Source organism: Phyllopteryx taeniolatus, chromosome 5 (assembly GCF_024500385.1).
Source record: "Phyllopteryx taeniolatus isolate TA_2022b chromosome 5, UOR_Ptae_1.2, whole genome shotgun sequence".
In the NCBI taxonomy this organism is placed as follows: Eukaryota; Metazoa; Chordata; class Actinopteri; order Syngnathiformes; family Syngnathidae; genus Phyllopteryx; species Phyllopteryx taeniolatus.
This window is the reverse complement of record NC_084506.1, coordinates 5,293,553-5,309,659: the sequence shown is the minus strand read 5'-3', so window position 1 is coordinate 5,309,659 and position 16,107 is coordinate 5,293,553. Positions and strand designations below refer to the sequence as shown.

General features: G+C 41.8%; 1 protein-coding gene across 4 annotated transcripts in view; it reads left to right on the top strand.

Annotated features, from left to right (window-relative positions):
* Nucleotides 1–16,107, top strand: part of LOC133477605 (septin-7-like) — a 72,548-nt gene that overhangs the window by 34,239 nt on the left and 22,202 nt on the right. For all 4 annotated transcript variants that reach the window (XM_061772499.1, XM_061772500.1, XM_061772497.1 and 1 more), the window contains exons 4-7: nucleotides 14,148–14,248; nucleotides 14,355–14,489; nucleotides 15,688–15,805; nucleotides 16,000–16,092. In XM_061772499.1, coding sequence (XP_061628483.1) covers nucleotides 14,148–14,248; nucleotides 14,355–14,489; nucleotides 15,688–15,805; nucleotides 16,000–16,092 — 447 coding nt within the window. The remainder of the gene's footprint in view (nucleotides 1–14,147; nucleotides 14,249–14,354; nucleotides 14,490–15,687; nucleotides 15,806–15,999; nucleotides 16,093–16,107) is intronic.

Below are 16,107 nucleotides of genomic sequence, written 5' to 3'. Positions count from 1 at the left end.
CCATTGATAAGCTCACGAAAATTAGCCTCGAACTTGCGGCAATTATATCTCTTAAAATAATGAATATTGGTACACAAATGCTGTATAAACACCTGCAAACAGGCAATATAACAATACTCAGGCATTTATTCTTCAAACTCTAAAAAATGATTTATATTAACAATATTCGATGATGACTACTTTCTTTGTTACTGCAAGTGTGTTTCTCATTGCGTGCACCACACTGCCCCTGAGATGTCACGATGGGCACAGCACAGTTAATTTATGTAACCCTTTAGTTAGTAATAAATGGGTCTGTTTTTCTCATACCTACTGTTGCTGATTATTTTTCTCTGAGTAATATCGCATGATCAAGCCTTTTCTAACGTTCCATACTACAAAATAAGTACATTAGGTATGACTTGCTGATATTGGACCGATTACGGTATCAGCCAAAAGTCAAGGCTGCAATATCAGTATTGGATCGGAAGTGAAGAATTTGGAACGGCACATCCCTACTTATGTTAAATGACATAAAATGAGTTTTATGTACTGTATGTCAAAATTTTAGGAAAAACTGTAGCAAAATCTGCTGGGGGAGATACCTGATGAAGAGCTACCTCACACCACTCCATCACATGACTAACACCTCTGCTCTTCTCCTAATACAAGTAACAATTTGAATATTTTAAATGTTTTAATCATTTTAATGAAAGATCTTAAATAAAATTCCATGTGCAATAGGGGTAGGAATCGAAAACCGTTTCCATCTTAGGACCGGGTCTATTTGACCGATTCCATTGGAATTGTACACCTCCAACAATGCCGGCTCTCCTTAACGATACTTGCATTAACCACATATACTTTGCGACAGACCGCCTCCTTTCAGCCACGACACGGTCCTATTCCGACATTAATGGTGGCTCGATGGCCCCGGCCGGGGCCAGTACACCGCTGTGTCGGCTGCCACGTACCTACTGATGTTCGCGAGCGGGCCAGCATCAAATTTCTAAGTCACCGAAAAATTTCACCTGCTAAAAAGGGCCCAAAAGCGCATTTTCGGACCGAAATCCTTTTATCAATGTAATATCCCTGCTGAAACAGGATGTTATGATGACGAAAGAAAAACTGTGACGCGCGCTTGCCAGGAAACGGGTGTCAGCCTCAAGTCGATAGCTAAAGCCAATGAAGCTAATGCCAGCAGCGGGACCTATGAATGGCAGCGAAGAAAAGGACAGCGATGCAAAGTGAAGCTTCATCGCCAGATTAATTCGCAGACAACAACTGGGTGCTTTTTTTAACCATAACAGTAAGAAAATGCGCACCAAGACATGACACTTTACGGCACCACAGTGCCGTTATGTCGTAACCAGATAAAGCATTATTGGAATGTCAATGCTAAGTAAATATTTAATAATTTTGTAATTGATTCATTCTTTTAAGCATTATGCATTTGTGTAATTGCAATGCCTTGATTTTAGTGATGTTAACAGAGTCATAGCCATGAATACAATAAATAATAATACGGTATAAAGACACTAAATAACTAAAACTAAAACCTTTCTATTATATCATGACTATACAGGGCCACCGCAAATTGACTCGGACCCCGCTTCATTATTTGCTCGGAAAAGTTTTGTGTTGACATCATTTTGAAAAAAATAAAATGGTTGCCTTTGGTGTGGAAGACTGTGTAGAACTACTTTTCCCCCCCCTAATAAAACTACTCAGGAATCATGAAGAGAATTAAGGAATTGGATCGACAAGCATAATTGACGATGGCATTGATCAAATCTTACCAGTTGCCACCCGTAATGGCTAATCAAGGCCACGTTATTTGGATCATTTCACACTATAAATACTCGAGGAAAAAAGAGGGAGTAGAATCTGAAAAAGACTTGAATTAGAGCAGAATAAGAAAGAAGGAAGGGAAACTTCCTAACACAGGACTTTCTTTTTTCCTTGTATGGTTATGTTAAAACATACCAGGAAACAGGCAGGCATCTGGTGTATCTGTGTAGAGGAAAATGGCAAGGGAGGGATTCAGAAAATAAATGACTGAAAGTGGGGCAGGGAAGAGAAGAGAAATGTTAAGATGCGTGAAATTCCTTCTTTCCTTGAGGATCAGAGTGATAAAAAATCCTCCATGGTCACACAGACAAACCATGTATGATGTCAGAGACAGGCTGAGAATTTTGTAGCCAGAGATTCCATTGCTAATCTTAATAGACATAAATATGTTGGCCGTTTTGAATGTGGTAGAACTATTTCACCAATGTCCATACTATTCAAAAGGGTATTTGAGATTTTTTTTCCTCCACAATTTAAGTTTGAAACGGTTCCCAGGTGTCTTAATAACATGTCCGTGGCATGCTTTTCTTAAATAGCGCAAGAATCAAGAATTGTAAGCAAGTATTTTACATCATACACTGTATTGCCCAAAGTATTCGGTCACCTGCCTTGACTCAGACATGAATTTACGTGACATCCCATTCTTAATTCATAGGGTTTAATGACACCTGTCCTCCCTCTGCAGTTAGAACATCTTAAACTCTACTGAGCTTTTCCACAAGGTTTAGGAGTATGTTTATGAGAATTACTGTAATTTCTCGTGTATAATGCACATTTCCCCCCCGCAATCCCCCACCCACCCCAAAAAAAATTCAAAAGTCAATGGTGCGCATTATACATGGGTATAGGGGGCAATGGGGGCAAAAACTTTCCCATTTTATAAATGTATGCCGCCATCTAGAGGTTATGAAAAAGCTGTACGCTTTCATTCCAATATGCCACCGCCACCAAGAGGTTATGAAAAAGGTGTACCCTACACTTTCATTCCAATTTGACAGGGGTACTGCATAACATTTACAGTTGTGCTCACAAGTTTACATACCCTGGCAGAATTTGTGAAATATTGTTTTTTTAAATACTACTGATGACTGAACAACAACGATCAATAATTTCTTTATGGTTATGTTATGTTTGATGATAATTCTTCTCTGAAATGCTTGACAGTTTAATTTGAATCCCATTAAAATAAAATTTAATGTTTTGCCTGGGCCATCGTGTTTTCTTTAAATAATTGTACCCATTTTACAAATTCTGCCTGGGTAATCAAACATATGAGCAGAACTGTGTGTTTTCTCATTTACTAAATAAAAGTAGGGCTGTGAGTTTCAAAATAAGAGCAAGTAAATAAAAAGAAAGTATTACGTGTTCAAATGAAGTGCTTAACATCAGAATAATTCTTTGAAAAATCTAACAAAATGCAGATAATACTTCGTTTTGATCATATGGTTAGAAGCAAAATCATGCATTGTAAAAATGCATAATGCATAGGGAGAAGGATTTTCCAGAATTTTGAGGTCAACTTTGGGGGTGTGTATTATACATGGGTGCGCATTATACACGAGAAATTACGGTACTTCTCATTTTTTGTAGGAAAAAAAAGAAAAATTAGGGTCACATTAAATCAATCAAATATGGTACTTTATGGCACACACACACACACACACACAAGCACACACAAAGTGGTTCTTTCACTTTGTGACTTCGGCAAGCCTAGCTATTGGATAGGTGTGGGGGATATTATATTAATTACACTCACTCTTTCCTAAAACCTCAAGCGCAGCGACGACATATCCAAAGGGTCACAAAAGAGCCCACAACATCATCTAAAGAACTGCAGGGCTCACTTGCTTCAGTTAAGGTCAGTGGTCATGCCTCCAGCATAAGAAAGAGAATGGCCTTCATGGCAAAGTTCCGAGATGAAAACCAATGCTGAGCAAAAAGAACATTCAGGCTCATCTCAATTTTGCCAGAACACATCTTGATGCCCCTAGACTTTAGGGAAAATAGGTGTGATGGGAAACATTTGGGACAAAAAATAAAGAAATCAGGAAGGGGGCAAACACTTTGCACACCTCTGTACTTTAGTACATATTTTATAGCCTATGCATTGCGAGAACATTTATTTTTGATACGCACAATACGTTCTCAAAATTACATACTGTATCTTATTTTACTTGCGTAGTTTAAAAAAAAATCCAATCTACCTTTGTTAAGACCATACAACCTGATATTTCTTGTAATGTCATTCTGTAAATAAAACTGTCACTACATTGCTGTATGTTTAGCAATTTAGTGCCAAGACATTGTATTGAATAAATCAAAACGGAAAAAATAAAGCTGTCAATATTTTGTTACCCAAAACGAATCAAAGGAAGAAAAAATAAAAATATAAAGAAAATATTAGCATTGTTCCGAGTTTGTCTGGTGATGTGTTTGTTTTGGCTGAGATGCAAATGCTCCTGACAAAATGTCCTGAATGTTCCTGAGCCTAAAAATATTGAGATAATGGTTTTGTGCCATATCATGCAGCCCTCCGGCCTCCTGTGGTTCTTTGTATCATGATGGATATTTACTGAAAATTTCAGTCAGACAGAACAATGTTTTTAAGGGGAGTGAAAAAGGAAAAAAGAGAGCACAAGGAAAGACAAGACACGGGCTAAAAGAAAAACAAGCAAAACAAAGCATTATATGCATACTACAATGTCAATGTCATACTAAAATGCAAGTCCAATGACTTGCATTTTATACAGGACAGGAGATGCACTGTTTTTGAGATAGTACGCCAATTTGGCAATGTGTTTAAAATCATTCAATCCAACCCAACAAGGAGCTATTAAAAACTGTAAAGTGAATTCAGTGATTTGTTTCTAAATACATTATACATGTTTGAAGACAATTGCTGAAAGCATGCGAAGACTGAGAACTTTGTTGTTCACAATTGTGGAGATACAGTATGATGTTAAACTGTTTTTCACCATTTGGATGTTCTTGGCATGGCTAAAACGGCGGCCAGGTACTCACTTGGGTGTCCAGGATGAGTCACCCTTCCCCACTATATAAAAAATGTGTGCCTTCATTGCATCAGTGGCTATCCGATGCAATTGCAAGTTGGCCCATTTTTACCACTACAGCATTTTAATATTCATGTCATTTGTATGTCATAGATGCATTATTTCCCTGACCCCTAGGATTTATCTTAATGTATAGCAGATTTGTGCGTTTCTGCTATATTCAGGCAGCTGGGTTAATTAAGAGTGAAATTTCTGATTCTTGCCCAGTTACTCAAGTGAGGCAAATGAGTGGTGCATGTTGTGAGTTTGCAGAGTGTATGGTAATGTGTGTTCTCAGACAGAATGGGAGGGACCGGGTCAGTGTATTTATATTCCAGAATAATCTCACGTTCCAAAAGATCATGTTGTCTTTTAATGATGCATTAGGCCTTCCAACATTTTTGAGGGATTTGTCCCTCTGTTTGACTTAACAGAAATTGTCCAAACAGCAGATTTTGGTCAGTCCTGACATGTTTTGTAACATGAGTTGATTTAGTTAACAGAGCAATGTCAAATTACTGATGTGTGTGCGTGCACAGCTGTACAGACAGTTGATTTCAAGGTTTGTGGAAGCTGAAGAATGTTTGTTTTAGAACATGAGTGCTGCAGTTAGTCAAAGGGGTGATCCTAAAATAAGTAGATGTCCTTGTGAAAGTATGTGGCTCGTAAGACCTCAGCAGAGTAACTGCAGGAAATTGTAGATCAACAATAGGCAGACTGAAAGTGCACATATGTGACTTGTGTGGTGAAACAATGATTTTATGTGGTTTATGTGGTTTTTGCTTTCTTGAATTTCAAGTGTGGAGAAGTTGTTTGCTTAGCCCACTTAATGCCCAACCAGTGGTTCTCAAACTTTTTCAGGCAGAAGACCTCTCAGTCAATTAAAAATTAAAAATCACCTCATTCAAGTAGGGCTTGTTTGCCACTTCCAAAAAAAAACAAAAAGCAAACAAAAGTACGGGTTTACAAATAACGTTTACTCAATGTGAGGAATGGAGTTGTTTGTGCTGACATCAAATGGGAGAGTTAAATTGATCCTGTTAGGCTGTTTTGTTTTGTGTGTTAAAAATGTGTTTTTGTCAAGTGGATTGCTAATCCGCCCATTTGATTTCATTTTAACATACCACATTTTATACTACAGTGTTCCCCTGCATTAACACATTAATCATTCGCACCACTGCGATATTGCAGATTTTTAAGTGATAGATGTTTATTATTTTTTTTTTTAAATGGGTTTTTAAAGTGCAGGGTGATTCAAAAAGAACGCGCCAAAATCAGCACGCAATATTTCAAAAACAAAAAAAACAATAGAAAAGTCCAGCTTGGACACATTTGTACATATCTTTTTTTTTTTATTTCATGTTTTACAAGTGCTCAGTGTGGCCACCACCGGCAGCACGAACAACATCAAGCCGATATGAGAATGGGTGTCGCGGTCCACCGTGTTGATTGCAGCTGTTATTCGATCTTTCATGTCATCGATAGTTGCTGGAAGTGGTGGAACATAAACTTTGTCTTTAACATACCCCCAGAAGAAAACGTCTGAAAGCACGTGACAATGGCATTTGTTTTCGCAAACTCAAGCATACAAAACGCTTTCTGCTGGGGAGTCGCCATTTTGTGTGTAAAAAAAATTTCATCATTTTTGACAGTTGAACGGCGTCAGAGGAGTACGTCACCACAGCGGTGATGTTCACACCCAATCAAACTTGGTAACTCCCCTATCAAATGACCACTGATTCAGTCCATTACAATGCTTTTAAACTTAATAAATTCGTAATGATTTCGACGTATTCTTTTTTTAATCATCCTGTATATAGGCAAGTCCAAATTGAGAGTTGCACACATTTAGTGTAGTACAATGTTGTGCGGCAACATGCCGGATAACACTGAAGTCTACTGGAAGAGAAGCATCCTAATTAAGAGCAAGAAGAGGCAGAGAAAGTCTCCATTGTCATTGCCATTGTCATTGTTCCTTCAGACCATAGAGAATATACAGTGCCACCAGAAAGTATTCACACCCCTTCACGTTTTCCACATTTTGCTGTTAGACTTTTTCTAAAGCTAATTTGAGTATAGTTTTCTTTAAAAAAAAAAAAAAAAAAATCTAAAAAGAAGGGTCTTGGTCAGAGAGGTAAACAAGAAACCTATGGTCATTAAGGCGGAGCTCCAGTGTTCCCTTGCGGAGATAGAACCATCCAGAAGGTGTCAACCATTGCTAACGCACTCCACCAATCAGGCCTTTATGGTAGAGTTGCCAGACGGGAGCCACTTTTCACTAAAAGGCACATGGCAGCCAGCGTGGAGTTAGCCAAAAGGCACCTTAAGGATTCTCAGACCTGCAGAAACAAAATTCTCTGGTCTGATGAAACCAAAATAGAACTTTTTGGCCTGAATTGCAAACGTCACAAGAAGAGGCACTGCTCATCACCTGGCTAACACCATCCCTACTGTGAAGCATGGTGGTGGCAGCATCATGCTGTGGGGCTGTTTTTCTGCTGCAGGAACTGGGTGATTAGTCCGCATCGAGGGTAAGATGACAGCTGCCAAATATAGAGAAATTCTTCAAGAGAACCTCCTCCAGAGCGCTCTGGAACTTAGACTAGGGCGTCGATTCACCTTCCAACACAATGACTCAAAGCACAAAGCCAAGATAACAAAGGAGCGGCTTCAGGAGCAGCCTGTGAATGACCTTGAGTGGCCCAGCCAGAGCTCGGACTTGAATCCAATCGAACATTTCTAGTAAGACCTAAAAATGGTTGTCCACCGACGCTACCCATGCAACCGGACTGACCTTGAGAGGATCTGCATAGAATAATGGGAGAAAATGTCCCAAAACAAGTGTGCCAAGCTCGTAGAGACATACCCAAGAAGACCTGAGGCTGTGATTACTGCCAAAGGTGCTTCAACAAAATATTAAGCCAAGGGTGTGAATACTTACGTACTGTACCTATTGTTTAAATGTTTAAATTTTCAATAAATTTGCACAACTGTCTGAAAATGTTTTTAATTTTTCATTATGGGATGTTTTATGAAGTTTTTATTTTTTAATTTTTTTTTTAATTAAAGAAAACTATACTCAAATCAGCTTTAGAATAAGGTGCAGGTGGGCCGGCGCCCTGGCAGTGGCAATTCCTTCCCAACAGAGCCTCGCCCGTAAACTGCCCCACACCCAAAATGGTAGCTGTGGGAAGCTGGCAGGTGCTCCCTGCGGTCCACGCTTGGCAGCGCAGCAGGGAAGTTGGGTGTCTCCCAGCCTCCGCTACCTCATGGTGAGGTTGGGGGCTCCCCGGGCTGGGCCAGGCCTTTGGCAGGTGGAACGAGAGTGAGTGAGTGAGTGAGTGAGTGAGTGAGTGAGTGAGAGAGAGAGAGAGAGAGAGAGAGAGAGAGAGAGAGCGCCCAAGGAGCTTCAGCCTTTTATCTGTTTCAGAGAGCGAGGCTGGTCTCTTTTGACCAAATGGAAGGCAGACCGCGCCTCTAGAATTGAATTTCATCATAATCTATGGTTTAAAACCAGTGGAATAAAATATTAATTTGGATTTAAAATAACGAGACCATTGTTCCCCTTTGCATTGTCCCACGCCCACCCTCTTTAATCCCGGTAACGAATGTTTCAAATGTTATGCGATTGTTGAGAACACTGTAATATTTGCAATGTGGCATTCGTGTTGTGGGGTGAAATATTTCATCTGGTTCAGTTGACAAAAGATTCGACATCAGACATTCAAGTTTGCAGAAATACAGTCACTCGTGGCGTTCATGTAAAGTTCTTAAAATATTAGTTCCCAGTCAAGTCCAGTGAAGACTGTGGTTAGTGAACCCGCGTTTGCAGTGGCGCTCCGCCACCTGTGGGTGTCGCTAGTACCCCATCCATTGTCCCGGTCTGGCTAGGAGGTGGAAGGTAATTAATTTAGCGTTCTGGTGCCAAACCGGGTGTCTTTTGTCTCCGTTTTGATGCTCCTGGTGCTGGTAATTCACTTAGTGTCGGCGTGCAAAACCAGATGTCTGTGCCTCACTTTGGTGCTCCTGGCTTGTAATTCACTTCGCATAGATGCGAAGTTGGATCTCACCACTCCGTGGTCGTCTACCTCGGCGGGGAGCGCGGCGTTAGCCCGAGACTGGGCTGCTGGGTGTCATCTTTTAATGGCGTATCCGTTACACGTATCCAGTTTAAAGTGACTATTACCACGATAATCTGGGACAATGTTGATTGTGCAAATGTTGCAGCTACTCCTCAGTCAGTGTGCAAGTGGGGCAGATGCTACTCTGGCATGAGTGGCCAGTATTGGTCATCAACAGATATGCAAATAGTGCAGCGTGGCAAGACTACTACAGTGAGTGCATGAATAATGTATAATTGGCCCGACAGCTCTAGTTTGTAACAATCAAATAAGATTTATGGATTTTATGTTGCAAATCGGCCCAAATCTACTTGTCCAGAAATCAACGTAAATCTATCGGAAATGTGTGACCAAACCTTGACTCTTTAGTAGAAAAATGCTTGCATGTTTCTTATTAGTGTAGTCGAAAATATGTTTAAACAGTCCATTTTCAGATTTTTTAGTGGTGGCGTCCGCTCGAGTCATCTCATTCTGGGCCACACTGAGAGCAAACGCATCATCAGATTTACTTCAAACTTCTCAGAAAACAAGGATAATAATAGTTCATCACAACCATATAGTTTTCAATCGTGTCCGAATCCTATGAACGTGTGATTTAGGATGCTGAAATTGAGTTTCATCTTTGTCAGAAGTTCTCATCTGTATTGAAAATTTCAAAAACAAGGTGGTCTAGGGATTTCCCAACAACGTCATTAGAAAAGAACAAAGATTATCTTGAATGAAACCGGAAACGCGATTTTGGTGCACCTCCGCTAAATCCGTGTGTCGTAAATCTGACACAGCGAAATGGAAAGAAAATGGCAGGCAGTTTTCTAGATTTAGAAACATGCCTAATATATGCAAGGCACGAATTTTTTTTCGGGGAAATTGGTTTTGCTAATCATTTCTTCATTAGAGGAGCAACGTTCAAATTTTGAGGAGCATTTTTTTTCGAGGTTAATGGCATAGCGACCCGAAGCAAGGGTTTTATGAAACAATAAAAATACAGGACCATAACGGTGGAATTGAATGTAGGACTGCAATATCAAATATTTTAGTACTCTAGTATACTCCGAAATCCTCTTCTCTTTGGGTACGTAACCCATTTTACCCGTTATTCCACGTTTTCCACGTTTTTCACCAGGTTTTCACACACTGTTGCTGGTGTTTTGGCCCATTCCTCCATGCAGAGCTCCTCTAGAGCAGTTATGTTATGGGGCTGTCACTGGGCAACACAGACGTTCAACTCCCTCCAAAGATTTTCTAAGGCATTGAGATCCGGAGACCAGTCCAGGACCTTGAAATGCTTCTTATGAAGCCACTCCTTCGTTGCCCAGGCAGTGTGTTTGGCCTCATTGTCATGCTGAAAGACCCAGCCACGTTTCATCTTCAATGCCCTTGCTGACGGAAAAATCTCACGGTACATGGCCCCATTCATTCTTTCCTTTACACCGATCAGTCGTCCTGGTCGCTTTGCAGAAAAACGGCCCCAAAGCATGATGTTTCCACCCCCACGCTTCACAGTAGGTATGGTGTTCTTTGGATGCAACTCCGCATTCTTTCTCCTCCAAACACAACAAGTTAAGTTTTTACCAAAAAGTTTTTACCATCTGGCCCTGCAGGATTTGATTCCCTAGCGGCGTAGTATATTACTGATGGTAGCCTTTGTTTTTTTGGTCCCAGCTCTCTGCACTAGGTCCCCCCGTGTGGTTCTGGAATTTTTGCTCACCATTCTTGTGATCATTTTCACCCCACGGGGTACGATCTTGCGTGGAGCCCCAGATCGAGGGAGATTATTAGTGGTCCTGTATGTCTTCCATTTTCTAATAATTGCTCCCACAGTTTATTTCTTCACATCAAGCTGCTTACCTGTTGCAGATTTAGTCTACCCAGCCTGGTGCAGGTCTACAATTGAGCTCCTGGTGTCCTTTGGCAGCTCTTTGGTCTTGGCCATCGTAGAGTTGGAGTGTGACTATTTGAGGTTGTGGAGAGTTGTCTTTTATACTGATGAGTTCAAACAGGTCCAATTAATGCAAGTAACGAGTGGAGGACAGAGGAGCCTCTTAAAGAAGAAGTTACAGGTCTGTGAGAGCCAGAAATGTTGCTTATTTATGCATGACCAAATACTCATTTTCCACTATAATTTGCAAATAAATTCTTTAAAAATCAGACAATGTGGTTTCCTGGATATTTTTTTTTTCTCATTTTGTCTCTCATAGGTGAGGTATACCGATGATGAAAATTACAGGCCTCTCTCATCTTTTTAAGTGGGAGAACTTGTACAATTTGTGGCTGACTGAATACCTTTTTGCCCCACTGTACTTTGTAGATTGAATAAATAGCAGATGATGAAGTAGATATACACATTTAAAATATAATAAAACGTTTTGATATCTTGAGTTTAGTTCCCCCCTCCTGGAGCCATCACCTTATCGTGGTGGAGGGGTTTGTGTGTCCCTATAATCCTAGGAGTTAAAGTTGTCTGGGGCTTCACGCCCCTCGTAGGGTCACCCATGACAAACAGTTCCTTGGTGAGGGACCAGACAAAGCAAGCTCAAAGACCCCTTATGATCAGTAAAAGTATTGGACCTCGTTTTCCCTCGTCCGGATGCGGGTCACTGTGGCCCCCCTCTGGAGCCAGGCCCTGAAGTGGGGCATGATTGCGAGCGTCTGGTGGCCAGGCTTAGCCGGAAAAGACAAAGTGGGTCCCCCTTCCCATGGGCTCACCAACTGTGGGAGGGGCCAAGGGGGTCGGGTGCAGTGTGAGCTGGGCGGCGGCCAAAGTCGTGGACCTTGGCGGTCCGATCTCCGGCAACAGAAACTGGCTCTAAGGACGTGGAACATCACCTCTCTGGTAGGGAAAGAACCTGAGCTGGTGTGCGAGGTTGAGAAATTCTGACAAGATCTGGCTTGTCTGGCTTGCCTCGACATATAGCTTGGGCTCCGCTACCGGTCTTCTCGAGGGAGGCTGGACTCTTTTCCACTCAGGAGTTGCCCACAGTGAGAAGCACTGAGCAGATGTCGTTATACGGATTGCCCCCTGTACATTGGGGTTCACCCCAGGAGGCGAGAGGGTACCCTCCCTCCGCCTTCCGGTGGAGACTCCCTCGTTCTGCTGGGGGACTTCAACACTCATGTGGGCAATGACAGCGAGATCTGGAAAGGTGTGATTGGGAAGAACGCCACCCTTCCCCCCACCACCACCACATCGGAACCCGAGTGGTGTTCTGTTATTGGACTTCTGGTAGAGTCCCCTGTCAGAGGTTTCAAATCCCACTTCCGGCAGAACTTTGCCAGCGTCCCAGGGGAGTCGAGGGACATTGATTCCAAGTGGACCATATTCCTAAACTGTGGCCGTAAGATGGGAAATTGTCGTGGCGACAATACCAGAAACTGTTGGTGGACACAAGCAGTAAGGGATGCCGTCCAGCTGAAGGAGTCCTATCGGCGCTTTTTGGCCTGTAAGACTCCGAAGGCAGCAGTTGTTGAACCGAATACTTCGAAGACCTTCTCAATTCTACCGACACGCCTTTCCAAGAGGAAGCAGAGTCTGGGACTCCGAGGCGGCCTCTCCTATCTCCGGGTTTGAGGTCACCGAGGTGGTTAAAAAGCTCCTTTGTGGCAGGGCCCCGAGGGTGGATGAGATCCGCCTGGAGTTCCTAAAGGCTCTGGGTGTTGTGGGGGTGTCCTGGCTGACGCCACTGCAACGTGGCATGGACATCGAGGACAGTGCCTCTGGATTGGCAGACTGGGGTTGTGGTCCCCCTTTTTAAGAAGGGGGACCGCAGTGTGTGTTCCAACTACAGGGGGATCACACTCCTCAGCCTCCCAGGTAAGGTCTATTCAGGGGTTCTGGAGAGGAAGTTGATTCTCAGATTCAGGAGGAGCAGTGTGGTTTTTGTCCTGGCTGTGGAACAGTGGAACAGCTCTACACCCTCAGAAGTGTCCTCGAGGGTGCGCGGGAAGGGTGCATGGGGTGCCGGACTCCCTATACGGTCCCTGTGCCACAGGTGTCAGAGTTTGGTCCACATTGCCGACAGTAAGTCGGATTTGTTTCCAGTGAGAGTTGGACTCCGCCAAGGCTGCCCTTTGTCACCAATTCTGTTCATTACCTTTATGGATATAATTTTCTAGGCGCAACTGAGGTGTTGAGGTCTGGTTTGGTGGCCTCAGCATTGCTTCTCTGCTTTTTGCAGATGATGTGATTCTGATTGCTTCATCAACCCGTGACCTTAAACTCTCGCTGCAGCGGTTCGCAGCAGAGTGTGAAGCAGCTGGGATGAAAATCAGCACCTCCAAATCTGAGACCATGGTCCTCAGTCAGAAAAAGGTGGCGTGCCCTCTCCAGGTTGGGGAAGGGATCCTGGACCAAGTGAAGGAGTTCAAGTAGCTTGGGGTCTTGTTCACGAGTGAGGAGAGATTGACAGGTGGATTGTTGCAGCGTCTGCAGTGATGCGAACTCTGTATCAGTCTGTCGTGGTGAAGAAAGAGCTAAGCCAAAAGGCAAAGCTCCCAATTTACCAGTGAATCGAAGTCCCTACCTTCACCTATGGTCACGAGCTGTGGGTTGTGACCGAAAGAACAAGATCGCGTATACAAGTGGCCGAAATGAGTTTCCTCCGCAGGGAGAGAGAGGGTGAGAATCTTGGTCATCCGGGAGGGGTTCAGAGTAGAGCCGCTGCTCCTCCGCATCGAGAGGAGCCAGATTAAGTGGCTCGGGCATCTGTTTAGGATTCCCCCCCGGACGCCACCCTGATGAGGCACTAAGGGATAATTTCAAAGTGTGATTTAACAAGAGTGTGTTTTCATACGTTAAAATGATTTTAAAGCGTGTGGGAGGGGTAAAACTACATTAAAAAAAAAATAATAATAATAATAATTTAAAAAATGCATGTTGTCGCGGCTTTTCCCCTCCTGTAATTAAGGTGAGTCTGGAATGTATCCCCCACAATAAAGGGGGTTTCAGTGTTCTGATCTAGCTTGTCAGTTGATTCACACATTATTTTGGGTGAGCGCTGCAGTTTTAGTCTATGCTACTCAGTACTCTTATTCCTTTCGATGTTTAATGACCCTTTCAGATGAGAACTTGGATTAAAAATGATAAAAACCAGCATAATGAGCGCCCCTGGAATTGCAGTCTTAAGTTAATGGATGGCTTGCGTTTCAGGTGGAGCAGTCTAAGGTGCTCATTAAAGAAGGGGGCGTCCAGCTGACTCTCACAATTGTTGATACACCAGGATTTGGGGATGCAGTAGACAACAGTAACTGGTAAGTAGCATTCTTGTCTGTGTTCTTGTTTCAGTCACTCCAATTGTTATGGTATAGGACTGTTTTTTTCATGTTTCTGCTGATACAATATTCTCTCCTTTTTCAGTTGGCAGCCAGTTATCAACTACATTGACAGTAAGTGTGAGGACTTCCTGAATGCAGAATCGAGGGTGAACCGCAGATCCATGCCAGACAACAGGGTCCACTGCTGTCTATACTTCATTGCACCTTCTGGACACGGGTAGGTGAAACATTTAATCAATTGTTTTGGATGTAGCACATAAGGATTCCATTAAAACACTGGAAAACCATGTTGACGCACTGCAGTATTACAACATATGGCGTCAAAAAGATTGATAGTCAATGTAATATTTAACTGTAATATGTAAATGTAAGTATAGTCACTAATGATGTAATGTAATTGGCCTGGCTTCGGTGCAGGCAGCATGGGCTCAGTTCCCACTCAGTGACGGTGTGAAAGGTATTGAGAATGGTTGAAGGTATTTGTCTGCAGTATGCGCTCTAAAGAAGTTCAGTGCCATAATTTTCATATCCATTAATTGTGCAAGTGAGAACCCAACAAGCATGATACTAAACACTAATATACAGGGTTGTTACCTAATAGAGTTTATGGCCAGCAGTCATGCAATATGTTTATTTACCAATAGCATAATGGATGTCAAAATCATTTAAAAAATGTATTACGGACATTACAGATTCTGCTATTGAATTTTGTTAATAATATGTGCTATACTTTCTTCCCAGGTAACGTTATTGTATATTATAATCCAGTAACTCCATAATTCTATTTGACATACTGTAGGTGTAATCTGGTTTCTCATCCTCTTTCTATTGGGGGCGACTGTGATCGCTTCACAGATTAGAGTTTGCTCAAAGGACAGAAATAGATTACAACACACTGTACCAGGAAAAAAAAAGAGGTCCAGCAGGAGTATGACACTGTTTTGTTTTGTTCACTGGCAATTCAGTGTTATGCATGTCCTATTTTTTTTAATTTTCATTTATGTATTTATGATTTATTTTTCAAATTGGTAATAGTTGTGCTGTCAAGGCTAGCAACAGCATAATTTTTAGTGCATCGTGCTTTGGCCCCCTGCTGGTGACCCACTGAAATGTACTTGCTATTACCTGAATTTAAGGTGAAAAGCTACACCTCTCTGTCAATTACGAGTCAACCCCCAATCAAGTAGTATTCATTCCTATCCTTCCAGTCTGGAAGTGGAACTTAAGAAGTTTTTCTCATTTTTATTTCTTTACGTACTATACACATGCAATTAGGTGTGCCCTGGCAGGGAAAAAAAAAAAAAAAAAAAAAATGTAATCAGTCCAATTTTTTGTGGGCCTCTTCAGTTATTTACATTACCATAAATCCTTGCATATCTGTTGTTCTTGTGGTTTTGTCTCTGTTTATTCTTCAGACTAAAGCCACTTGATATCGAGTTCATGAAGAGGCTCCATGACAAAGTCAATGTCATTCCACTTATTGCAAAAGCTGATACTCTGACTCCAGAGGAATGCCATCTTTTTAAGAAACAGGTATTTGTGAACTGTAAGAAAATACTGTATGTAACAAGTAAGACATGTTTTATACATATTATTTAGTGAATTTGTGATCTCTAGCAAAGCCATGTTTGCCTTTTTAATCTGTACGTTGTTCTGCAAATGTTTCATCCAAAATATCTGAAAAAAAAATCATTTGTTAGACTTTAATAACATTTCCTTTTCTATAGATTATGAAAGAGATCCAGGAGCACAAAATCAAAATTTATGAATTCCCAGATACGGATGACGATGAGGACAACAAGCTGATCCGGAAGATCAAGGTACTGGACCACAAA